This window comes from Typopeltis vanoorti, chromosome 18 (genome assembly GCF_054136105.1).
Source record: "Typopeltis vanoorti isolate ZY-2024b chromosome 18, IOZ_Tvanoo_1.0, whole genome shotgun sequence".
NCBI lineage: Eukaryota > Metazoa > Arthropoda > Arachnida > Uropygi > Thelyphonidae > Typopeltis > Typopeltis vanoorti.
The window spans coordinates 76338292-76359189 of NC_143566.1; the positions used below are offsets into that span (position 1 = coordinate 76338292).

The window sequence follows — 20898 nt, forward strand, 5'->3', positions numbered from 1 at the left end:
AGTTAAAAAGTCTCGTCTAATCCCTGTAAGGGAATAATAGGCATTAGGTAATTTTTTATATATATTCCGTCTCCAGTTCTGCATATTCAGCAAAATGCAATACTATAACGTTAGTGTAGCTTTTACTTATTCGACCTGAATTGCTAATACCTTTAAGATAGCACATGTTCTCGTAGGTCAAATATTTTAAGGATTAAGTTGTGAAGTATATAAATTCCCCAAATTCAGTGTTTGATTTTCAGTTGGTTTCTTTTATTCAAGGATTTGGTCCATAGGTACATATCCCTCCAAAATTGTTGGAAATTGCAAAGCGCCCTCTTTAACATGTAATGATAAAACCATACATGTGGCTTTCATTGAATTGTAATCGCTGTACTGTGCCTTGATATTCTTTGGTAGGTGTAGATAGGTAAGGGAAGTTTTGTGTGTAGCGGAATAGCATGAATAGAAGTATTTATTTATTTTTATGATATGATAGCCATAAGAGTAATCATTAATATGCCAACGAGCGTATTTCCTTAATATTTGTTTAGTTTGCATAACTAAAGTTCAGTTTATATCATTAAGAGGTGATCTTAATTCGGAAGCACTTTTCGAAAAAGCAAATCTCTTTCATGTTTCAAAGCTTGCGTGTAATTATTATTATTACATTAACTTTCCTGGAGGCAAATACTCATCGAGAGAGAGAAAGATATTATTAAGAAATATACATTATATTCTATTACATTGTGAAAAAAAGAGTATACATGTATTACTTTTCGAGAAACATTTTAATTATGGAGAGGGCTCATTCGGGAAGTGGGATTATGAATCTTTTAAGGTAAAAAATATTATTTTTCATAAGAGGACTTGGAAAGAAAAATGCGCACGTCACCACACGCAGCCGAATAGAACAATTCCCTCGATTTTTAAAAATTTTCAAAACCTCAAGTAACTTGCCCTTAAAAGCTAAGCGTAAAATCTATTGTTTCAGTAATTCCCGAAAATAAACCTTTTCAGATATTGGCTGTGGTGAAAGTATAACAAACGTGCATTCAGTTCACGAGGCAGTGCTTCATCAATGGATGATGCAAGAAGTCATCATCACCGGCAATTGTCAAACCTTTGCCGGATGAAGGCCTTTTCAAGATAACTCCCAAATTGTGTTTGTGGGTCTGTCTACCTGTGTCACTCCTGCAAATGTGATGAATCATCAGTCCAGCATGACTTTGGTAGTCGTCGTGATCGTTTTTCTTCTGTGGAATCGAATCAGTACTTCTTTTTTCCATTGTTGATCTTGCCTTTGAGCAATATGTCAAATATCTCCATTGATGTTTCATTGTGAGATGTCAGAGACTAGTTTGATTTCTCATTCATGTATATCCCTTTTGTAATTCAGTCTTATGATACTAAGCATACTTCTTTCCGTACTAAATTGTGTTCTTAATTTTTGAACTTCCTTTTCATTTAATGTCCATGATTCATAGTTATATGTTAATAAAGGAAGGATGCATTGGTTTTTATTTTTGCATTTTCCTTTTCAAGCTTAATGGTAATTGGCTTTTGAATATTGACTAATTTTCCAAATGCTTTCCTTCCAACATTACATCATTTATATGTTATGATCCACTTGTTCAATTTTCTCATTATTGATTTTTATTATTTCTGGATGTACATAGCTATTGAACATAATCTTGGTCCACTCAAGATTAGAACCACGATAAATTGGTGGTGCTAATCAACACAATCATGAGAGAATTGATTTGCCCATTGAAGAAACTATACTACTTGGTAATAAACAAAAAATAAAAATTTAATTAAGATCCTTTCCCCACAAGTTAAACTTTATGAATTCAAACCTCTGACCAACATATTTATTAGTGAATCTTTAATGAACTCTGGGCCCTATTCCATTTAAAAAAACAATTAGTGACAATTCCCTGATCAGGAATCCTAGATTTTGCTCATGCATTGAATTTAGAGACATGGTATTCTCTAGATCAGTGGTTCCCAACCTTTTTCCACTTGTGTACCCCTTTTAAACCCATTTATATAAATTGTATCCCTTGTTTTTAAAATAGCTGTGATTGAAACTTAATATTTATTGTTCCATAACTAATGTTTTGCATTTTGTTTACGTTACTTGTTTTTCTGCCATTACAGATTATTTTTCGTGTACCCCTGAATGGCCCAGCACATACCCATATCCCAACACATCCCAACCGGTGGTAGGAGTATCCCCCCCAAAGGGGGGTACTCCTACCACCAGTTGGGAACCGATGTTCTAGATATTCTTGTATCTTTATAGAATTTTCCTATTTGGTTGATACAGGTTGTTACATGAAATTTGCTTTAAACAAATATGGATTTAACAATGTTATTAACAATTCTTTTAATATGTTCACTTACTTTATTGCCTAGGTATCCTAAGACAGAGTGAAAATGTATGTGCAGTCTGAAATAGATACACAGGGGATAGTGGAATTAATTATTTCTTATCCATTGACAGAGTGGGAGAAAGAGGACTACCCATTGATGTACCTGCAGTTTGTTGGTCAAGTTGTTTTGGCATGTGAAGTAGCCAGAGTGAATGACAATCAAATAGGCTGAAAATATCTGCTGATCAAAAATAGTTATCATTTCAAGAAAATATATCAGAGCTTTGTCTTTGCTCAGGTGATCTCCTTTTTTATCCTTCATATTGTCCTTATTCACAAACGTTCCTTAAAATGAAACAGTTTCCTCAAGCAACATTAGAACAACCGGATTGCATTGACTGTCTTGATTTCTTGTTACTTTGTCATCTAGATGGTACCCTTCATTCACAGTTTTTAGAAAGAAAACACATATGCAACTTTGTAATCATCCTCTTTCACGCTATCGTAATTGTCAAAAATCTGGCACCATTAAGACTGGTACATCAAGCACATTCTTTGCTTCACTGAAATGCTCACCCAAGAAATAAATTGCATCAAGTCCACCAGTCTTTACTGATGGCTTTACTGGATCGCATGTCAACAAGATAATAATCGTTTCCTTGTCATCTGCCTCATCATGATAATGATACAGAAGTGGTCTATCATGTCACCATTTCCTATGTTAAAGGTGACTTGGAAGGTATAGTCAAACAGCTCTGTTGGCCTACAATTGACCTTCTCATAGCAAAGTCTCATAACTGTCTTTGTACAGACATTCCAAGAGATAATTACTTTTATGGAGAACTAGAAAATTTTCTTCCAAAGAACTCTGTGTCTGGGGGATGCTAGCATGCTCCACAAGTCCCGGTTGCTACTTCATGAAATTTAACTACTTTTCTAGGCTCAGCTAAAGCTAAACTGTGTTTAGCCAACCCTGGAGTGTACAAAATTATTTACCAGTATGGATTATTATATATTAGCCAAACAGATCTGCAGCCATGCATTGTGATGAACATTTAGACTATGTTAAATTTCATGAAGTAGTAACCGGGACTTTTGGTGCATGCTATCATCCCTCAGACACAGAGTTCTTTGGAAGAAAATTAATTTTCTGGTTCTCCATAAAAGTAATTATCTCTTGGAATGTCTGTACAAAGACAGTTATGAGACTTTGCTACATTGACCAAATCTAAATAGAAATGATAGAGACTTAAATTATCTCTGTTATGGAAAATAGTTTATCTTCAAGTTCCAGAATTAATTTTTTTTTAACATCTTGTTAAAGTAATTTTTACTATAACTTTAATGTAATTATTACTATTATTACATGACACCTCCAGGGAGTCCAAAAACTCATCAAGGGAGTGCACTCTACAACTGTCTCTACAACTCAACTACAATCATCATCTACACCAACGGCATCTACCGCCCACCACCACTAATATTTTCACAGGCAATCGCAAACATCCATGCCCACGTCGGGATTTGAACCCACAGCCATTTGGCTGGAGAGCTGGTATGCTAACCCGACCATTAATTAGACCATGACACTCTACATAACGTACATGCAGTTCATGCTTGTCATTGTTGAATATACTGGTTTCTGTTCTTGTTTAATTTGAAAATCATATATCTTATGTCAAGAATATGTATGTTAAATATAAGAGCTCTGCGAGGACGGAGATCATGCATTTTTGGTGAATCGGGGTAGATTTAAAGTTTATACTTAATGGACTGTTGATAAGAAAGTGTCTCATCTCCTTTGTTCATTGTGGTTGAGTGATTTGGGAGCATTCAGAAGAGCTATAGAAAAAAGGACAAATGGAACAAGTCTGGAAGCATGGTGAAAACTACAAATATTTGGGAAGTGTGCTTTTATATGGTAGAAGTTTAGTTTAGATCAAATGATATCAATAAGAATTTCACTGGGCCAAGGCTGTTAACAGTGAGTAGTCTACTTGGAGCCAATGAGTTTTGAGGTTTGTGTTGGCAAAAAACAAGGAAAGGATGAATGCAAACATTAGGAATGTTATATGAAGAAATGCTTATGAGCTCACTTGAAGTGGTTAGTGCATACAGTGAATTTAGAAAAGATACCAAGCAGAATGCATGAAATGAAAATTGAGGAAAAGACACCGAATAGGTGGAGAGAAAACAGAGGAATATGGGAGGATGATAATCAACATATGCCTTTTTTGTGGTTGAGAAACTGGGCATGCTTTATCTTGGTTTTGTTTGCAAGTTTACCCTAAATTGTTTACTTTTTAAATGTTATATACTTTTATGGTAGGCACATGTCCTCTATGTTATTTTTTCTGGTGCTTTGACTTATACTTGATTATTACATGTAATGTTTTTTAAAGAAATTAACAACATGATGCAATGGCTAAATAAGTTTTACTTATTCCCAATATTTTATCAAAGTTAAATTGGCTTCTTCAGGGGAATAATACCCTTCTCTCAATGTGGGCACATAGATACTACTTCAGTAAATTAAAATGAACAGGAGAAATACAGGCAGGCTTACAGTCCTAAAATTATGCTGGTTGAGTATTCTTGCCCATTGGGCCAATTGTCAGTAGATGATGGTTTCCCATATGAGAGGCTGATTGGCGACCATATTTGTTTGTCATAGTTTGTCATGGCAGAAGCAGATTCAAGGATCAGCCTCTCAAGTTTAAATTTGCTTTGATGGAGTAAGGTGCATTTTTTTTTTTTCTCATTTTGGATCCTGTGGTGGGTATCCAGGGCATGGCCTGCTAAAGCTGAATGGCTAATGGCTACACCCCACCAGATTAAAATAATATACATCTTTTGACCACTTACAAACCACACAGAAAGCATTTCTTATCTGCTCTCATAAAGACCAGTTGCAACCTCTGAATTTGCCTGGGGTTTGCCAGGTACCCTGCAACTTCAACCTTTCTTACCGTGGCGAAACATGCAGGACAACCAACATGAGGATATCAGAGCATGAAAGCTACATTTGTTTCCACCACTCTGGCCACTCAGTTAAGCAGACCATGCCTTGGATACCCACCACAGATCTGATGGGGGGGGGGTTGGAAGCCACCTTACTCTACTGAAACACATTTAAATTTGAGGGGCTGTTCTTTGATAACAGCTACAGATAATTAGCCAACAGTACCTAACCAAAGCCAATAGGTGGCATAATTTTAGGACTGCAGGCCTCTTTGTATTTCTCCCATTCATTTTCATTTACTGAAATAGTGCCTGCATGCACATGTTGATATAGGTATATTATTTTCCTGGAGATGCCAATTTAACTTTGGCAAAATATTGGAAATAAGAACTAAATTTATTTAGTTATTATATCTTCTATATTGTTAATTTCCTTAAACGACATTTTGTTCTTTATACTATGTTTATCTATACAAAGTTGCTTTTGATAATAAAATTCTTCAAAGCATGGGAACTGCTATTTGTACTCTACATCAGGAGTTGCTTTCTTCATGTTAGTAAGACATCAGATGATAAATTAGATCATATGGAAAAATGTCAGTTTTTACCTTACGTTGTTATTATTACACCCTCCATGGAGTCGGCAGACTCATCATGGGAGGTTCATTCAACTGACAACATATTTATCATATAGAATCTTAAAATACTTAACACTCCTTGCATTCACAGTGCATTCTGTTCTGTTCACTCCATGTGAAAAATCTACTCCTCACACCCCTCTTCATGATGCTTTCATAACTTTCAGGGATGACTTCTGGTTCTTCCCCTCTCACCTTCTATTCTTTTTATAATCCTCTCTGGATTAATCTGATAAAATCCTCTCAGTAACTTAAATGTCTCTATCATATCATCTCTTTTCTTCCTATCCACCAAACTCTGCAATCCACATTTCTTCAACCTCTCTCTCCATAACCAGCATTTCAAAGTCCTGACATTATCTTAGTCACTCGCCTCTGAATCCTCTTCAGTGTCTCCACATCACATTGAAACCACATGACCAGATTTGAGCACAATAGTCAAAGTGTGGCCTGACCAGTTCCTTATACAGTCTCACAACCACTTCCTTATCCCTACATGTTAGAGTACTTCTTATCATAGCAGCACTACGATGTGCAGCCTTTGCAACACTAGCACCATGTCCTCTAAACTTCAGTCTACTGTCAACCTTCGCTCCCAAATCTCTAATCTCATCCACTTCCTGCAGTACGGCATCATCGATATAGTACACAGCCTTATATTTCTGCACTTGAAAATGCAACACCTTGCACTTATTGATATTAAAACTATAAGCCCACTCCTTTGTCTAAGTAAAGTCTATTTTCTGAGGGGAATTAACATCAGCAGTACTACTCATAATTCTTCCCAACTTTGCATCATCAGCAAACAACTGAAGATCCCCAGTCAGCCCACATGATATATCATTTACAAACAAGTTAAACAGCAGGGGCCTAAGAACAGAACCCTGGGGCATGCCACTGGTTACTCTTCTTTTTTGAGATACTGCTCTACCATACACAACCTGCTGGTATTGTTCAGAGAGCCAATCTCTGATCTATGTGGGAATATACTATCTATTCCCATCATCTGTGGCTTGTACACCAACTTATCTATCAAACATGTGATTTTTTTATAAGCTAAATCAACTAGATAACATTTTATATGAATAAATACTGTGCAACCACAGATGCGAGACCCCTCAACACTTTTGTGCATGACAGATGAATGTGAATGCATTCCAATAATAGGGTAATCAGTGCATTTCATGGGATGAGTGTTTATTATTGTACGTGGGAAAATTAGCTTTTATTTTATGAAAATTCTAGTTTTTAAAGTGGTAACTATTTTCCTTGTACAGCAGTTGGAAAATTTACATATAAAGTACGTGATTTCATGTGTTGATAACGAATTTGTACATTCTCATCATGTTGGAGACTTAATGAATTGTATACAGTATTCAGAAAGGATTAAAACAGAATTTAATACTTCCTATATTTTGTTTCATTCATTGAGACATCTTCAGGGATTACAAAAAAACTAATGTAACATATACACAAATACCACACAATACTAAGCCCAACTATGTGGGCGACTCTAAAGTCCTATCTAGGTGGATGCCCTCGGCCTTGAATGTAAGGTGGGATCTCTGATGATAAGTGTTTCCCAAATCTTAGGAAGCTTAAACCGTATTTATTAAGATTTCGTTGATTTCTGAGAGCTGCTGCTGATTCTAAAAAGATTCTAAAAATTAATTTTTAGAATCAGCAGCAGCTCTCAGAAATCAACCAAATCTTGATAAATACGGTTGCATTAAGCCAGTGCTGTAACGAGGGTGTGGCAAAAGAGGCGCCCACTACGGGTGCAACTAGGTTTGGGGCGTAAAATGTAAAAAATAAATAGATATAAAAGTTCACTATTTTATATGTCGGTTATATGCTGCTTTAGACACACAAATTCTGCAAAACATTGCTACTCATTTTGATGGGGTTAATAGTAAGTATTTAGCATATTGCATTTAGTAAAATTTAACTTGTTAAATTTAAATTTTTGTCATTTTTTGGTTGGGGGGGGTGCAAGTTAGACACTTGCATTGGGGTTAGGGGAGTGCAAGTTCGCAGGCGCTTCATACCCTCGGTAATGTACTGCATTAAGCTTCCTAAGATTTGGGAAACACTTATCATCAGAGATCCCATCTTACATTCCAGGCAACTTACAATCACCCTTAGAGGGCCTCCACCTAGATAGGACTTTAGAGTCAGCCACGTGGTTGGGCTTAGTATTGTGTGGTATTTGTGTATGTTACATTAGTTTTTTTGTGATCCCGGAAGATGTCTCAGTGACTGAGACGCAATATAGGAAGTATTAAATTCTGTTTTAATCCTTTCTGAGTGCTGTATACAATCCATTAAGCTTCCACACACAGATTCTAGAGGTTTAAGCCTCCACACACACACACGTGCGTGCGCGGATTCGTATATCGCCTTATTCCTTTCCTTTCCCACAGATGCCATATTGCTAGCCGCGGTCTGGCATCTGTGGTCGGACAGTACCAAATAGGCTTCTGGATTGGCTAGATCTCTGCATTCATCCATTAACTTCTTTCATTTCTTATGAATAGTTGGATCTTGATGTATGTTTTCAATTTGTTCTTCAGAACATCTTTACATAATAAAGCAAGAAATTACTGTATGTAGGATTTTAATTTAGATATACTTTAAATGCAAAAAGTAATTGCATATAAATCTAGGCATCAGTAAATTATTTATATAATAAAGATTAATGCTGAAACAATTTTGATAGACTTGATAGTTCTGATCTACAAATCAGAAAACAATTTTACTTTCACAGGATATTTCCAATTATAATATCAATAAAATGCTGAAGAAAGTAAAAAAAAAAGCAGTGTTAGGGATTGAAGACAATGAAATGATTGTGAACATAAATGTTAATAATAAAGCATGAGAATGAGACAGAGGAACTTTAAAGTGCTCCAGAAACTCGATCTCATAAAAGTGGAAATCAGGCAAGTCTCTACATTAATCTGATAAATTGCCTATACATTTTTTCAGAGCATTATTTTCATATTAATTGATCTTGGTAGGTTTATTTGCTAACAGTAAATACAAAAAGGGGTTTTAGCAGTTAATATTAAGACTTATTGAACACTTAATTTTTCATGATCAGTTCAGTGAATCCTAATTTTTCTCTTTAAAAAGAAATAAAATACAGCATTCAATAATTCCTTTAACAATAGCTATTTTATTAATTACATGACTGTTAATAATTATCATTAATTAAAATTGTATTTTGTAAATATGTGCTCTATATAAATATTGATAATTTTAATATAAAATTCACTAGAAAATGGCAAAGAGAAATGTGTCATATACAAAACCACCTGAGCCATCCTTCTTGAGGAAAATAAAAGAAGAAATTGGTTATCAAGAAGGTCCGGACGTTAACACAAAGGTAATAAATTTCCCGAAGCAGTACCAGGTTACTGCTTAGGAGCCTTAATTACTTCAATGTTTATATTAAATACTATTGCATTTTAATCGTTATAAAGTTAGGAGGATTATGCCTTACTTCAGGAGCTATCACAAGTTTCTGAATAAAATAGCCTGTATGAACTGTATAGTTATGGAATAGTGGCTGTTTGATTTTTTTTTTTTTAATAAAAAGTGAAGTTTTTAGTGATAATAAAACAATGAGCACATGCATACCTGCTAAAATGTTTAAGAATTTCCACTTGTTTACAGTAAATTCTTAAATTATCATCAATATATATTGGGATTGCTTTTGTATTGGCCAGCATTCAAAAATGAAATTGAGCAATGAGTTGGTGCACCATATTTGTTTGGTACATAATTTCTTTCATTCACTTAGTCATTTGAAGCTGTCTAATCACATGAATAGCAAATATTGTTGGCCTCTCTATGGGTAGAATGGAGCTTCATCACTGAACAAAACATTGATTAAATTAGTGATTGCTATTGAGCTAGTTACAAAACTCCAAGTTTGAAGTAGACATAAAACTTTCCAAAATATGTAAAACATTAATTCTTTGAGATCCTAGTTTTACAACTGAGTACCCTCCAACAGGTGCCCACAGAGGATCTAGGATGGGTTGAGTCCCCTCCTAATGAGGGTTACTGGTGTATTAATGCAGCTAGTATGGTACTCCTCTGCTGCATCTCCTAAGGACAATATTCATGACTGTATCCATGTGTGTTCACAGGGACGGTTTGCCTGCTTGCGGAATGAAAAACCCTGCTGTCCATGCCCAAGACTGGCTAACTTGATTGAGGAAGATCCTGAAGCTCCTCACATCGTCGACGAGAATCGAACCTAGGACACTCCTTCCTCAGGCATATGGTTGCAAAACGCATAGCCACTAGGCTAACTGTGTGGGCCCCTAACCATATATGAATAGGAAATGTTGTCCTTAAATGAGTGGAATTTCATCACAGAACATAATATATATTGAATATTATAACTTTTAATACTTCCAATATTTCAGCAATGTTACATTGCCTTAATTAGGAATCACAACAATGATATATGCAAGCAGGCACTAACATGAGGTAAATGAGACTGAAGAAAGGCGACCTAAGTTGGGCCTAAAGTCCTAATCATGCCCCCTTGGTGGGCTAAATTGGGTGGTCTTGGCCATTGGGCTGAAGATTCGAAGATGAGTGTTTCCCAAATTTGGACAGTTTCATGCACCCAAATTTGTTGAGGATTTGGAAAGTTTTTCAGGGTTAAGGCAGATTCCAGGAATAGCCTCTCATATTTGTAATTGTTGCGATGCAATAGTGACCTTCTTCTAGCATATCCTGTGGTGGGTGTCCAAAGCATCAAGTCCAGAGTGGCTATAACGGTGGGATTAGATGTAGTTCATTTATCTAGAAATTCTGATATTGGCTGTCCTGCCTGTTTGGCATAATAGGACAATTTGCAACTGCAAGGGACCTTGGGAGGTCTGGGGAATGTGGGTGGTCTTTGGTGGAGAGGATAAGGAAAGCTAATTTTTATGTGGTGAGTGAGTGGTTGTAAGGTTGTATTTCTTTAGGATTTTTGTTAATTTTTCGGATGTCCCCCCCCCTGGATATATGGAATGGTGATAGATTTTGTGTGATCTCTCTGTTTCTGAAAGAGGGAGAGGAGAGGGCAGGTTGCAGTTAATGGGGATTTAATATTTTTGGCTTTTATGGGGAGATTGTAGCCATTGACTAAGAAAGTGTTGAGAATGTTCAGTAGTTAGGGCACTGCTATCAGAACTGATTAATTTTACCCTGTTATATAGAGTTTTTATATGTTAAAATATTGTTGGGAAGTGGGGGACTGTTGGTGTGAATCTACCAGTGTGTGTATATGGGTTTTCTCTAAATGAAGAATACCAGGGATCCATCAGGCTCTCATGTAATCACTGTCTGGGAAAAGGAGATTGTTTTCCTTTTCTAAGGTAAACTGGATCCTGGGATGTTGATTGTATTAGGAAAATTTCGAGAGCATCCAGGCCAAATGGAGAACACATCTGTGTAGCTTAGCGAAACAATGGATTTATGTGGGGAAAAGTTTATGGCTTTCTCTTCAGAGGTCTCTATGAAGTAGCTAGGGGTGGAGAAACTGGTAAACCAATGGCTGTCCCCTTTATTTTTTTGTAGAATTTTTCTCTTTGCCAAACAAAATAGTCAGAATGCATGGTGAACTGAAACAGAGCAGAGATATCAGGAAAAAATATAACATGGATAAGGTCTAAAGTTTCTTTACGTGGGGACATTAGTGAATAGAGAGGAGACATCAAAAATATTATGGCATACTGGCTTTAAAGTGGGCTGGGTTTTTTTATATTTGAAGGAGTGCTGCCAGTATATTGTTAGAGCATTTTGGCTAAATGTTTGTCTAATTTTACATTAGTGAATCATCAATGCCATCCACAATGAAATGTAATGGCACATTCTGTTTATGGATTTTTGATAGTCCATATATGCACAATCATTGTTCTGTGATCCCTAATGATGGCAATGTAATGTGCAAAAATAGTGGAAATATTAAAGTTATTATAATTAATATTCAGTATATGTTGCAATTTCCTGAAAAATAATAATTACGAATAGTGCATTCCTACCAGAGTAACATAATGATTAAAAACTTTGGTAATGATACAAAACTCTGGGTTTTGAGGAGTTCAACATGTATACAGTTAATAGAAATCTTTCTATAATACACAATCTCTATTCACTGACTTTCGAACAGGTTAGTGTCAACAGACCTCTGGTACAGCACCATGTATTCATACCTTCAGTTAACCAACCTTTCAATGATCAGCAAATTGTCTCCTACTGTGGTTGGTAATTGAGGAATTGCTGTAGGTGAAGACTCCATTGTAAAGTTCAGCTTCACCTTTATGCTTAGGTGAAATCCAAATCCCTGACATCTGAAAAACTGAATACCAGTACTTTCCAATTCCTTTCTTTGATTTGGAAAATGCTAGTATTCAGTGACAGCAGAAACATGTCCATTGCAGAATCCACAAACATAACTTTGTAGTAGCATATTCTGCATTAAAAAACATGAAAGGTATACTGTCCTGTTTGGCATAATAGGACAATTTGCAATTGAAAGGGACATGGGAGGTCTGGGGAATGTGGGAGGGGGGGTCTTTGGTGGAGAGGATAAGGAATACTAATTTTTTATGTGGTGAGTGAGTGGTTGTAAGGTTGTATTTCTTTGCCGGCCTGGTTGGCCAAGAGGTTAGCATACCTGATCTCCAATCAACAGGTTGTGGGTTTGAATCCTGCTTTGTTCATGGATGTTTACGATTGTCTTGAGATGGGAGATGAAGTTTCATCACTTGTTAGAGGCCTGAAAGTGGCTTGAAAAAGTTCCATGTTTGGTCTCAAGAGGAGGGTTTTACTATGTAAAAAATAAATGAAAAATACAAAAAAATCCTTAGCCCACCCACAGTACAAAATGTAGTATAGGTTTGCAAAAATAGCCTTTTGTGGGTGGGAGCAACATAACAAAAAATTCAACTTTCAAAATGTTGGCTATGTTAATAAATTGCAATGATGGCTGGTTATAGTGAATATGAACCATTGAAGAATGCCATAGCCATTTTTTACTGTGGCAATGATTATCCATTAAAATTCACACTGCCATAGGTAACTGTTTCAGTATCAGACTTGTCTTTATATGAAGCTTCTTATTCAAAACAATCTGCTATAAGCTTTTGCATTGTATGCATTTCTCCTGACATAATTTTGTATTTAATTTTACTTTTTTCCCCTTAAATTTTGGAAGATGTGGACTGGGATACTTCATTATCAAATTCCTGCCATGTACCTTAAGGGGTGTACAGGATATGATAGTACTACATGAAAAATTTACATCATTACTAATTTCCTATCTACAATTTTCCTCCAAATCAGTCTGTTACTTGTCAAGACTCCAACATTATCAGATCTTATATTTCTATCTTCTAAGGCACTTTTTTACCATATCAGTCCACCTATATCTTGGTCTTCCTCAGGGTCATTTTCCTGCCAACCTGGCAGAGAACGCTTGTTTTGCTAATCTTTCTGTTTCCATTCTGTTTAAATGACCATACCACCTGAGATTAGCTTGGACAACACATTCCAGGATGCTAACAATGTTAAGTCTTTCCTAATATCCTCATTTTTTAATATGATATTGCCACTGATGCTTCATGTCTCTAGTCTTTCTCAGGACTCTCATATCTGTGGTCTCTAGTCTTTGGTCAAGTGTTATATTTCTAATCCAACTGTCAGATCCATAAGTTAAAATTGGTTTGAACACTGTCTTGTATACAGCTAATTTAGTGTTTTGACTAATTTCTCTCTTATTGTATATATGTTACCGCTAAAGTGCCGAAATCAGTTATTCTACAGATTATCTAGGTATTGTGCAGATTAACTAGGGTGATCCATTAACATGCGGAAAATTGTTTCATTTCTCAAATTACCTAGATAATCTGCATATTACCTACTAGGCACTCGTTAAAGTGAAAATAAGATCTTTGCTGGAACAGCAGCAACGTTTCTGTATGCTTAAATTAACATAATGTTATTTATTTATTTCTCGATATCTAAAGAATCAAGTTAATACAATCAACAAATTAGTTGATAGAATCAATCATCAATCAATTAAAAAACTTTAATATAAAGAATCAAACTGTTTAAAATATTATTACAATTAAGGAAATGAATTTGCAAAACATATGACACTGGCGAAACCAAACTAAAAGTGGAGGGAGAGGAGGGGGGAAGGAGTAGGGAAAGGAAATGAGAGAAACAAACTTTTGAACTTTAACGATACGGAAGACATTAATGTGCACATTACCTAGGCAAAATTCGGAAAACTCTTGATTCCACACGTTAACGGAGCAAATCAGTTAATCTGCAGATTAGCTAGGTAATGTGCACATTAACGGCTTTTAAGCTTTAGCGGTAACACATACATTTATTCAGTTGATTTCCTACCATACCAGCTTTGTTGATTCTGTTGTCTAATTCATATTTAATTTACCATCTTCACTAAAAATCGTGCCTAAGTAGCTGAAATGTTTTACTTGTTCTATAAGTTCTCCATTCACAATGCAGTTGATATTTTCAATGTTTCTGCCTATTTTCATTGTCTTTTTATTGCTGACCTTCATACCATATCTATTACAACAGTTATTCAATTTCGTCATGGAATCTTGGAGACTTGTAGCAGATTTATTTAGAAGTATAACATCGTCCCCATAAAGCAAAGAGCCGACATTAACATCTCCAATTTTGATATCATGTTTAATACCAGTTTCCTTCATAATGTGATCCATATAGATAATGAATAACAGAAGGGATAATGTACATCCTTGTCTCACACCAAATTCAACATTGAACCATCTTCCAATACTTCCTTCAATTCTAACTCTTAAGGGGGTGCTTAAGGGTCAAAGCTGTATAACTGAGAGGAGACCTCCACATAGCCTTTAAAGGAATGCGGAGAACTGACCAGAGCTGCTGACCTAATGTCCATTCCTCACCTTCTCGTGGTGCACCCTGGTGGGTATCTACCTGGATACTGAACGAACGAGGATGGGCTGGCAATTTCTGATTTAGCCGACCAAATTGTTTTCTTATTGGCTTAAACCAAAATACAAAATGATGGTACAACATGAGAAAATTTGGGATACTTGGAGTCCAAAATTATGTGGTGCCAGAGCTATACCTATCCAAAAAAGATGTAGCCAAAATTTTTTAGGTTCTTGCCATATTAGCAACCAAAAAATTGTTCATTCAGATTGATTCCATGTGAATAAGATGTTAAGTCTTCTACATTTGGATTAGTTTTCTTTTCTATACCTTTCCATACATGACTAGACCATATATCAGATTAATGCTGTTTGTCAGTAAATGAAGAGGCAGTGTGCAAAGGCAAGCCACTAGAATAAGACTTGCTCTTTCTTTCTGTATGAAAGAAGTGGGATATGTTCCACATACAGGACAGCATTCAATTGTGTAATGCTCATTTGCATAAGAAGTAAATCTTCAGACTGCTTCTTCACATATTTGTTCAGTTAATGGCATAATGCTTTTCATTTTAGCATATCCATACTCATGATGGGCGAATTTTGGATTTTCTAATACATTGTGTAACAATTTTTTTTTTCTTTTTAGAACTATTTGACCTTCTAAATTTTCAGCTTGCTACGTTTGAAGACTCTTGCCATAAATGAATTTGCTAACTGCAGAAAGGGTCCTGTCCAGTTTTGGTTGGGGGGGGGTGATAAACATATCTCCTTTCTGCAGTTAGCAATTCAAATATTGCATAGGCATTAATATGGTATAATGTGATCTTGTTCCTACATTATGTAAGTGTATATTGTAAAAAAAAGTTGTTCCTTGCATTGTAAGGCAGCTCTGTGTATCCTACAGGTCAAGCCTTGTTGAATTAAGAATGAGTACATAAGTTAAAGCATGTAAACATTTTATTTTTACTCAGTTATCACAAAAAGTGGAAGAATGTAACTGTTAGAGATTAAGAGTTTAGCCAGTAAGCTATGGCAAAACGAAATAGCCAAGTATGGAATATCCAAATTGCAAATGGTCTGAATTGGTTTACTTATACTGTATTTGCAATTTTTTAGGGTGTTTTTCCTTCAAGAAACATATGAAAAATTTATTATAAATGTCATTACATAAACATACTATTACATACATCCATATGGAAGATTTTCATGTTAGCAACACATCATAGCAGCTCTCTCTGTGATCTTGTAAGGTCTGTCCCAGCATTTGCTTTGGGAAAAAAAAAATGTAAGTAAGCACTATTACAGTCTATTGGTTAGTTATAAATTTGAAAGTGCAATTCTTAACTCATAACTAGTATGAAAATATATTACAGGCAGCCCTCGGTTTAAGACGGTTCAATTTATGCCGATTCACAATAACACCAAATGCCTGCGCATGCTTTCTTACTGTAGTGGGGTCTGACTGAAAAACGATGCTAGCAGGTACTCTAGTGTTTGAGTGTTTACCGAGCTACTACTACTACGTATATGTATCCAACCTGGTTTTACTGTTGAATCTACCTAATTGTTCTATTTAATTTTTTTTACATATGTATATAAATTGATAAAGTACTTAATTAAATACCATACCTGATAAAAAGAAGTGCAGAAATAGCAGAACTTGGTGTTAAGAAGGCACAGAAATCAATCACACTTGAAAAGAAGATGGAAGTGATTCGAAAAATGGAAGATGGGCAGACACGTGCTAATGTCTGTAGAAGTATGAACTTACCTTCATCGACTGTTACTACAATTATGAAAAATGCAGATAGAATAAAACAGTCTGCGCAACAATCTACGGCAGTACTAAATGCAAAACGTGTTAAGTTATAGCAGGGGTAAACTTCAAGGAAAAAATGGAAAAATTATTATCATTATGGGTGGATGACTTGAATCAGAAAACCATTCCTCTGATGCAGGCTGTTATAACTGAGAAAGCAAAAACAATTTTTGGGGATCTTAAAAAGACAGATGGAGGCGAAGAAACATTTTTAGGAAGCAAAGGTTGGTTCATGAGTTTTAATTCTTGAAGTAAGTGCCATAGTGTCAAATTATGTGGTGAGGCAGCAAGTGCAGATGTTGCGGCAGTGGCTGCTTTTCCTAAAGAATTTCAAGACTCTGTAGAACAAGGAAGTTATCCTCTTGATCTCGTTTTTAATGTTGATGAGACTGGGCTCTGCTGGAAAGAATTGCCATCATGCACCTTCATTTCCTGTGAAGAACATTCTGCTCCAGGTTTTAAAGCTTCAGAAGATAGACATGCTTTTGTTGGGTGCAAATGTCTCTTGAACTTTGAAGTTTAAACCAATGTTGGTGTACCATTCACAGACACCACGAGCCTTCAAGGGTCTAAAAGCCATGCTGCGAGTCTATCGGAAATGGAACAAGAAAGCTTGGGTTACACAAGACGTTTTTATCGATTGGTACACAAATTATTTTTTTCTTTCTGTGCTTCACTTCTGTAAAGAAAATGATTTGCCAGCCAAGGCATTGCTTCTCTTGGATAATGCCCCTGGACATGCTCAAAACCTTGGTGAAGTAAGAACACCATTGGATGTCAAGGTTGTTTACATGCCTCAAACACAACATTGCTTTTGCAACCGATGGATCAGGGGATTATATCAATCTTCAAAGCCTATTACCTCCATATAACATTTATGGGAATAGTAAGAGTCTTGGACACTTCAGGTAAAACTATTAAAGACTTGGCGAATAGTCTTTAATAATTTTTTCAAAATGTCATTCGATATTTTGAAGGGCATTAACAACATCAAGGCAGCTTGGAACGAAGTGTCAGCAGTGTTTAAAAGGAGCATGGTGAAAACTTCTTCCAGCATTTTGCATGACTTCGAGGAATTAGAGCAAGAAGAGAATGTTATTGAAGATGTTACCAAGCTTATGCGAGAGGTGGGATTGGATGATATTGCAGCTGAAGATGTGACAGAAGTCTTAGAGGGCCATGATAAACCACTTTCCAATGAAGACTTGAAAGAATTAGCCAAACAATTAAGTCAACATCCAAAGGAGGAGAAAGAAAATGAAGAAGGTCCTCTGAAAGATATCAAAACGGCCGATTTACAGCGTATCCTTGCAAGCATAGAGACATTGACTGATGAACTCTGCGAAATGGACCATGATTGGGAACAGAGTGTGAATGTAAAAAGGAGTGTAATCGCATCGATTCGACCTTACACTGAACTCCTTAAAGAAAGAGAAAGAAAATCTAGGCAGTTAACACTGGATACTTTTTTCAAAAAAATGCAGGTGATCCGAAACCGGGAACTTCAACATAGAAATATGTAATATCTTCTCAAAGTTTCATATTTTTTCTATATAATTTTGATTTTGTTTTCGTTATTAATAATTTTATTTTAACAAATATATATGTATGTATTATCAAAGCTTTAAATATAATAATGTTACACATACTTCATGTGCATATTTTTTGATTGCACGGAACATAACTTTGTACCTCCCATTAAAATTGGGTTTGTTTTACGCCGATTCGGTTTATTTCCATTTTTTCAGGAACGGAAGTGAGGTGTAAACCGAGGGCTGTCTATAGGTAGTAAGTACAACTTAGATTTCAGTAAACATAGCACTTGATCATTGTGAGGGTTTAGGTTGAATATCATTTGTGTAAATGAATATCAGCAGTTATATTAAGAATGCAATGAGTATAAACTGGACAAAACTCTGACATATTCAGGTATTTGAATTAGTACTTCAGATAAACAGGTTAAATTTGCAATTTTAGAGGAACTAGTACACAAAAGTGTATTTCCAGTGGTTAAGATACCAACAAAATTGCATGGCGCATGCTATGCAGAAGCCAAATATATTTCATACGCAATGTATCACTGTTAAAATACTAATATATATATATATATATAATGGTACAACTTCAATAAAAAGTTAAGAAATAAGTATACAAACAACACACCAAAAAAAAAAAAAAAAAAAAAAGTAAATTGAAGCAACACAAATTACAAAATAAATAAAATAAGATAACTAAGCACATTGAAAATCTCAAATAACTAAAATAAGATATTGTATATACAAAATAATAAAACCTAGGAATAGCATTTCTAAACGTCATCATCATCAACAACCATGGGTCTAATGCCCGTAGGTGTCTGCTGCCATCTTGATATGATTCTTCCATTACATTCTGTTTTGTGCAAGATGACTCAATTTGTGTATAGAGTTTCTACACCATTTGACGATGTCATCGCCCCATTCTCTGTTTGGTCTTACTCTTTTGTTCTTTCCTTCAATCATTCCAAACAGCAACGTTTTTAATTTTCTCTCATCATTCGTTCTACATATATGGACAAATAGATGTAGTTTCCTTTTGATTATTTTGTGGATCAGGTTTTCTTTTGGTTGTATTCGTCTGTAGATTTCCTCATTGTTCACTTTCTGTATCCAGCTTATTCTCAAGATCTTTCTATAGCACTTCTTCTCAAATGCCAATATCCTCCTTTCAGATTCCCTCAGGAGTACCCAGGCCTCGCATCCATAGAGCATGCTGCTGAAGATAAAGATTTCTACAATGCTCAGTTTAGTTTGCATCTTTATAGCTCAGCTCTTCCATATTTTGTCCATGGCTTTTAAAATAGCTGTTGCTCTGGCTATTCTAATTTTTATCTCTTTTTTGGGGTCCAAGTCATGCATCATGTGGCGTCCAAGATATGTGAAGTGTTCCACATTTTCCAGTTGAAATCTGTCTGTCGTAACTCTGTTCAGTAACTCCTGTTGTCCGAATATCATTGTTTTAGTTTTTTCAAAGTTGAGACATTTAGTCCATATCTTTTTCCTTCTGTGTATAGTGTTCCAATGTCTGTTCCAGCCTTGCTGTGTATTCTTCAATCACGACGATGTCATCTGCAAAGCAGGGGTAGTTTATTCTCATGCCATTTATTGAAATGCCTCCACCCTCTTCTTTAATCTTATCTAGTGTTCTTCCCAGATGTGTGATGAAGATGATTGGTGATATTGGGTCCCCTTGTCTTGTGTTTTGACTAGTGGGAAACCAATCTCCAGTCTCACCTGCTATTCTGATTTTTGCTTGTGCTTGGCTGTTTATATCTTTCAGCAGGCAGATCAATTTATTGTCCACACCATAGGATTCCAAGACAGCCCATGTTATATTTTGGTCATTATTATCAAATGCTTCTTGGAAGTCCACGAAACAGCAATATATCTTTTTGTTCTTTCTTCGAGCTTTCTCTGCTATTAGTCTTTGTGCGAGTATTTGTTGCACTGTACTTCGATCTTGTCGAAATCCAGCTTGCTCATCTGGAAGATGTGCCTCCTTATGCCTCTTCAGGCACTCTGTTAGTATTTTCATCAGCACTTTGCCAAGATGACTCATTAATGCAATAGTTCTGTAATTGGTGCATTCTAAAGCACTACCTTTCTTATGAAGAACAACCAACACCGATTTTTTTTCACTCTTGGGGGAGGACATACCCTGATCTTCATATTTCATTACATAGCTTATGTATTTCTTTTGCAACTGATTCTCTCCCATATTTTAGCATCTCACCTGTTATGTTGTCATTTCCAGGACTCTTGTTGTTCTTGAGATGTTTTATAGTCTTATTCACCTCCTCTTCCAAGATGTCATTTTCGAAGATCTCTTCTGGTGTAGAGATTGCTTTTAGTTCTTTGATTACTTCTGTTGCAGCATCATTTAGTTGTTATATAGTTCGCTGCAATATCTTGTCCATCTGCGTATGATTTCTGTCTTGTCCATCAGTACTTTACCATTTTCATCTTTGACTGCTACTGATCTTGTTTGCCACTTCCTATTGACATTTCTTATAAGTTTGTAGACCTCTAGTTTTGTGTTCTCCTTAGCACTGTTCAGTGTCTTTGCACTGGTCCTCCAATCATTTGGCTTTATCAGATCTTGCTGCTTTCTGTACTTCATTGCAT

The 20898-nt window shown here is 35.8% G+C and overlaps 1 protein-coding gene across 1 annotated transcript in view; it reads left to right on the forward strand.

The window, feature by feature from the left end:
- Positions 1-321: 321 nt before the first annotated feature.
- The window catches only part of LOC150096823 (DNA-directed RNA polymerase III subunit RPC5-like), a 42044-nt gene continuing 21467 nt past the window's right edge, over positions 322-20898 (forward strand). The window contains exons 1-3 of the mRNA XM_090408668.1: positions 322-409; positions 8724-8898; positions 9237-9344. Coding sequence (XP_090264794.1) covers positions 9240-9344 — 105 coding nt within the window. The 5' untranslated portion in view covers positions 322-409; positions 8724-8898; positions 9237-9239. The remainder of the gene's footprint in view (positions 410-8723; positions 8899-9236; positions 9345-20898) is intronic.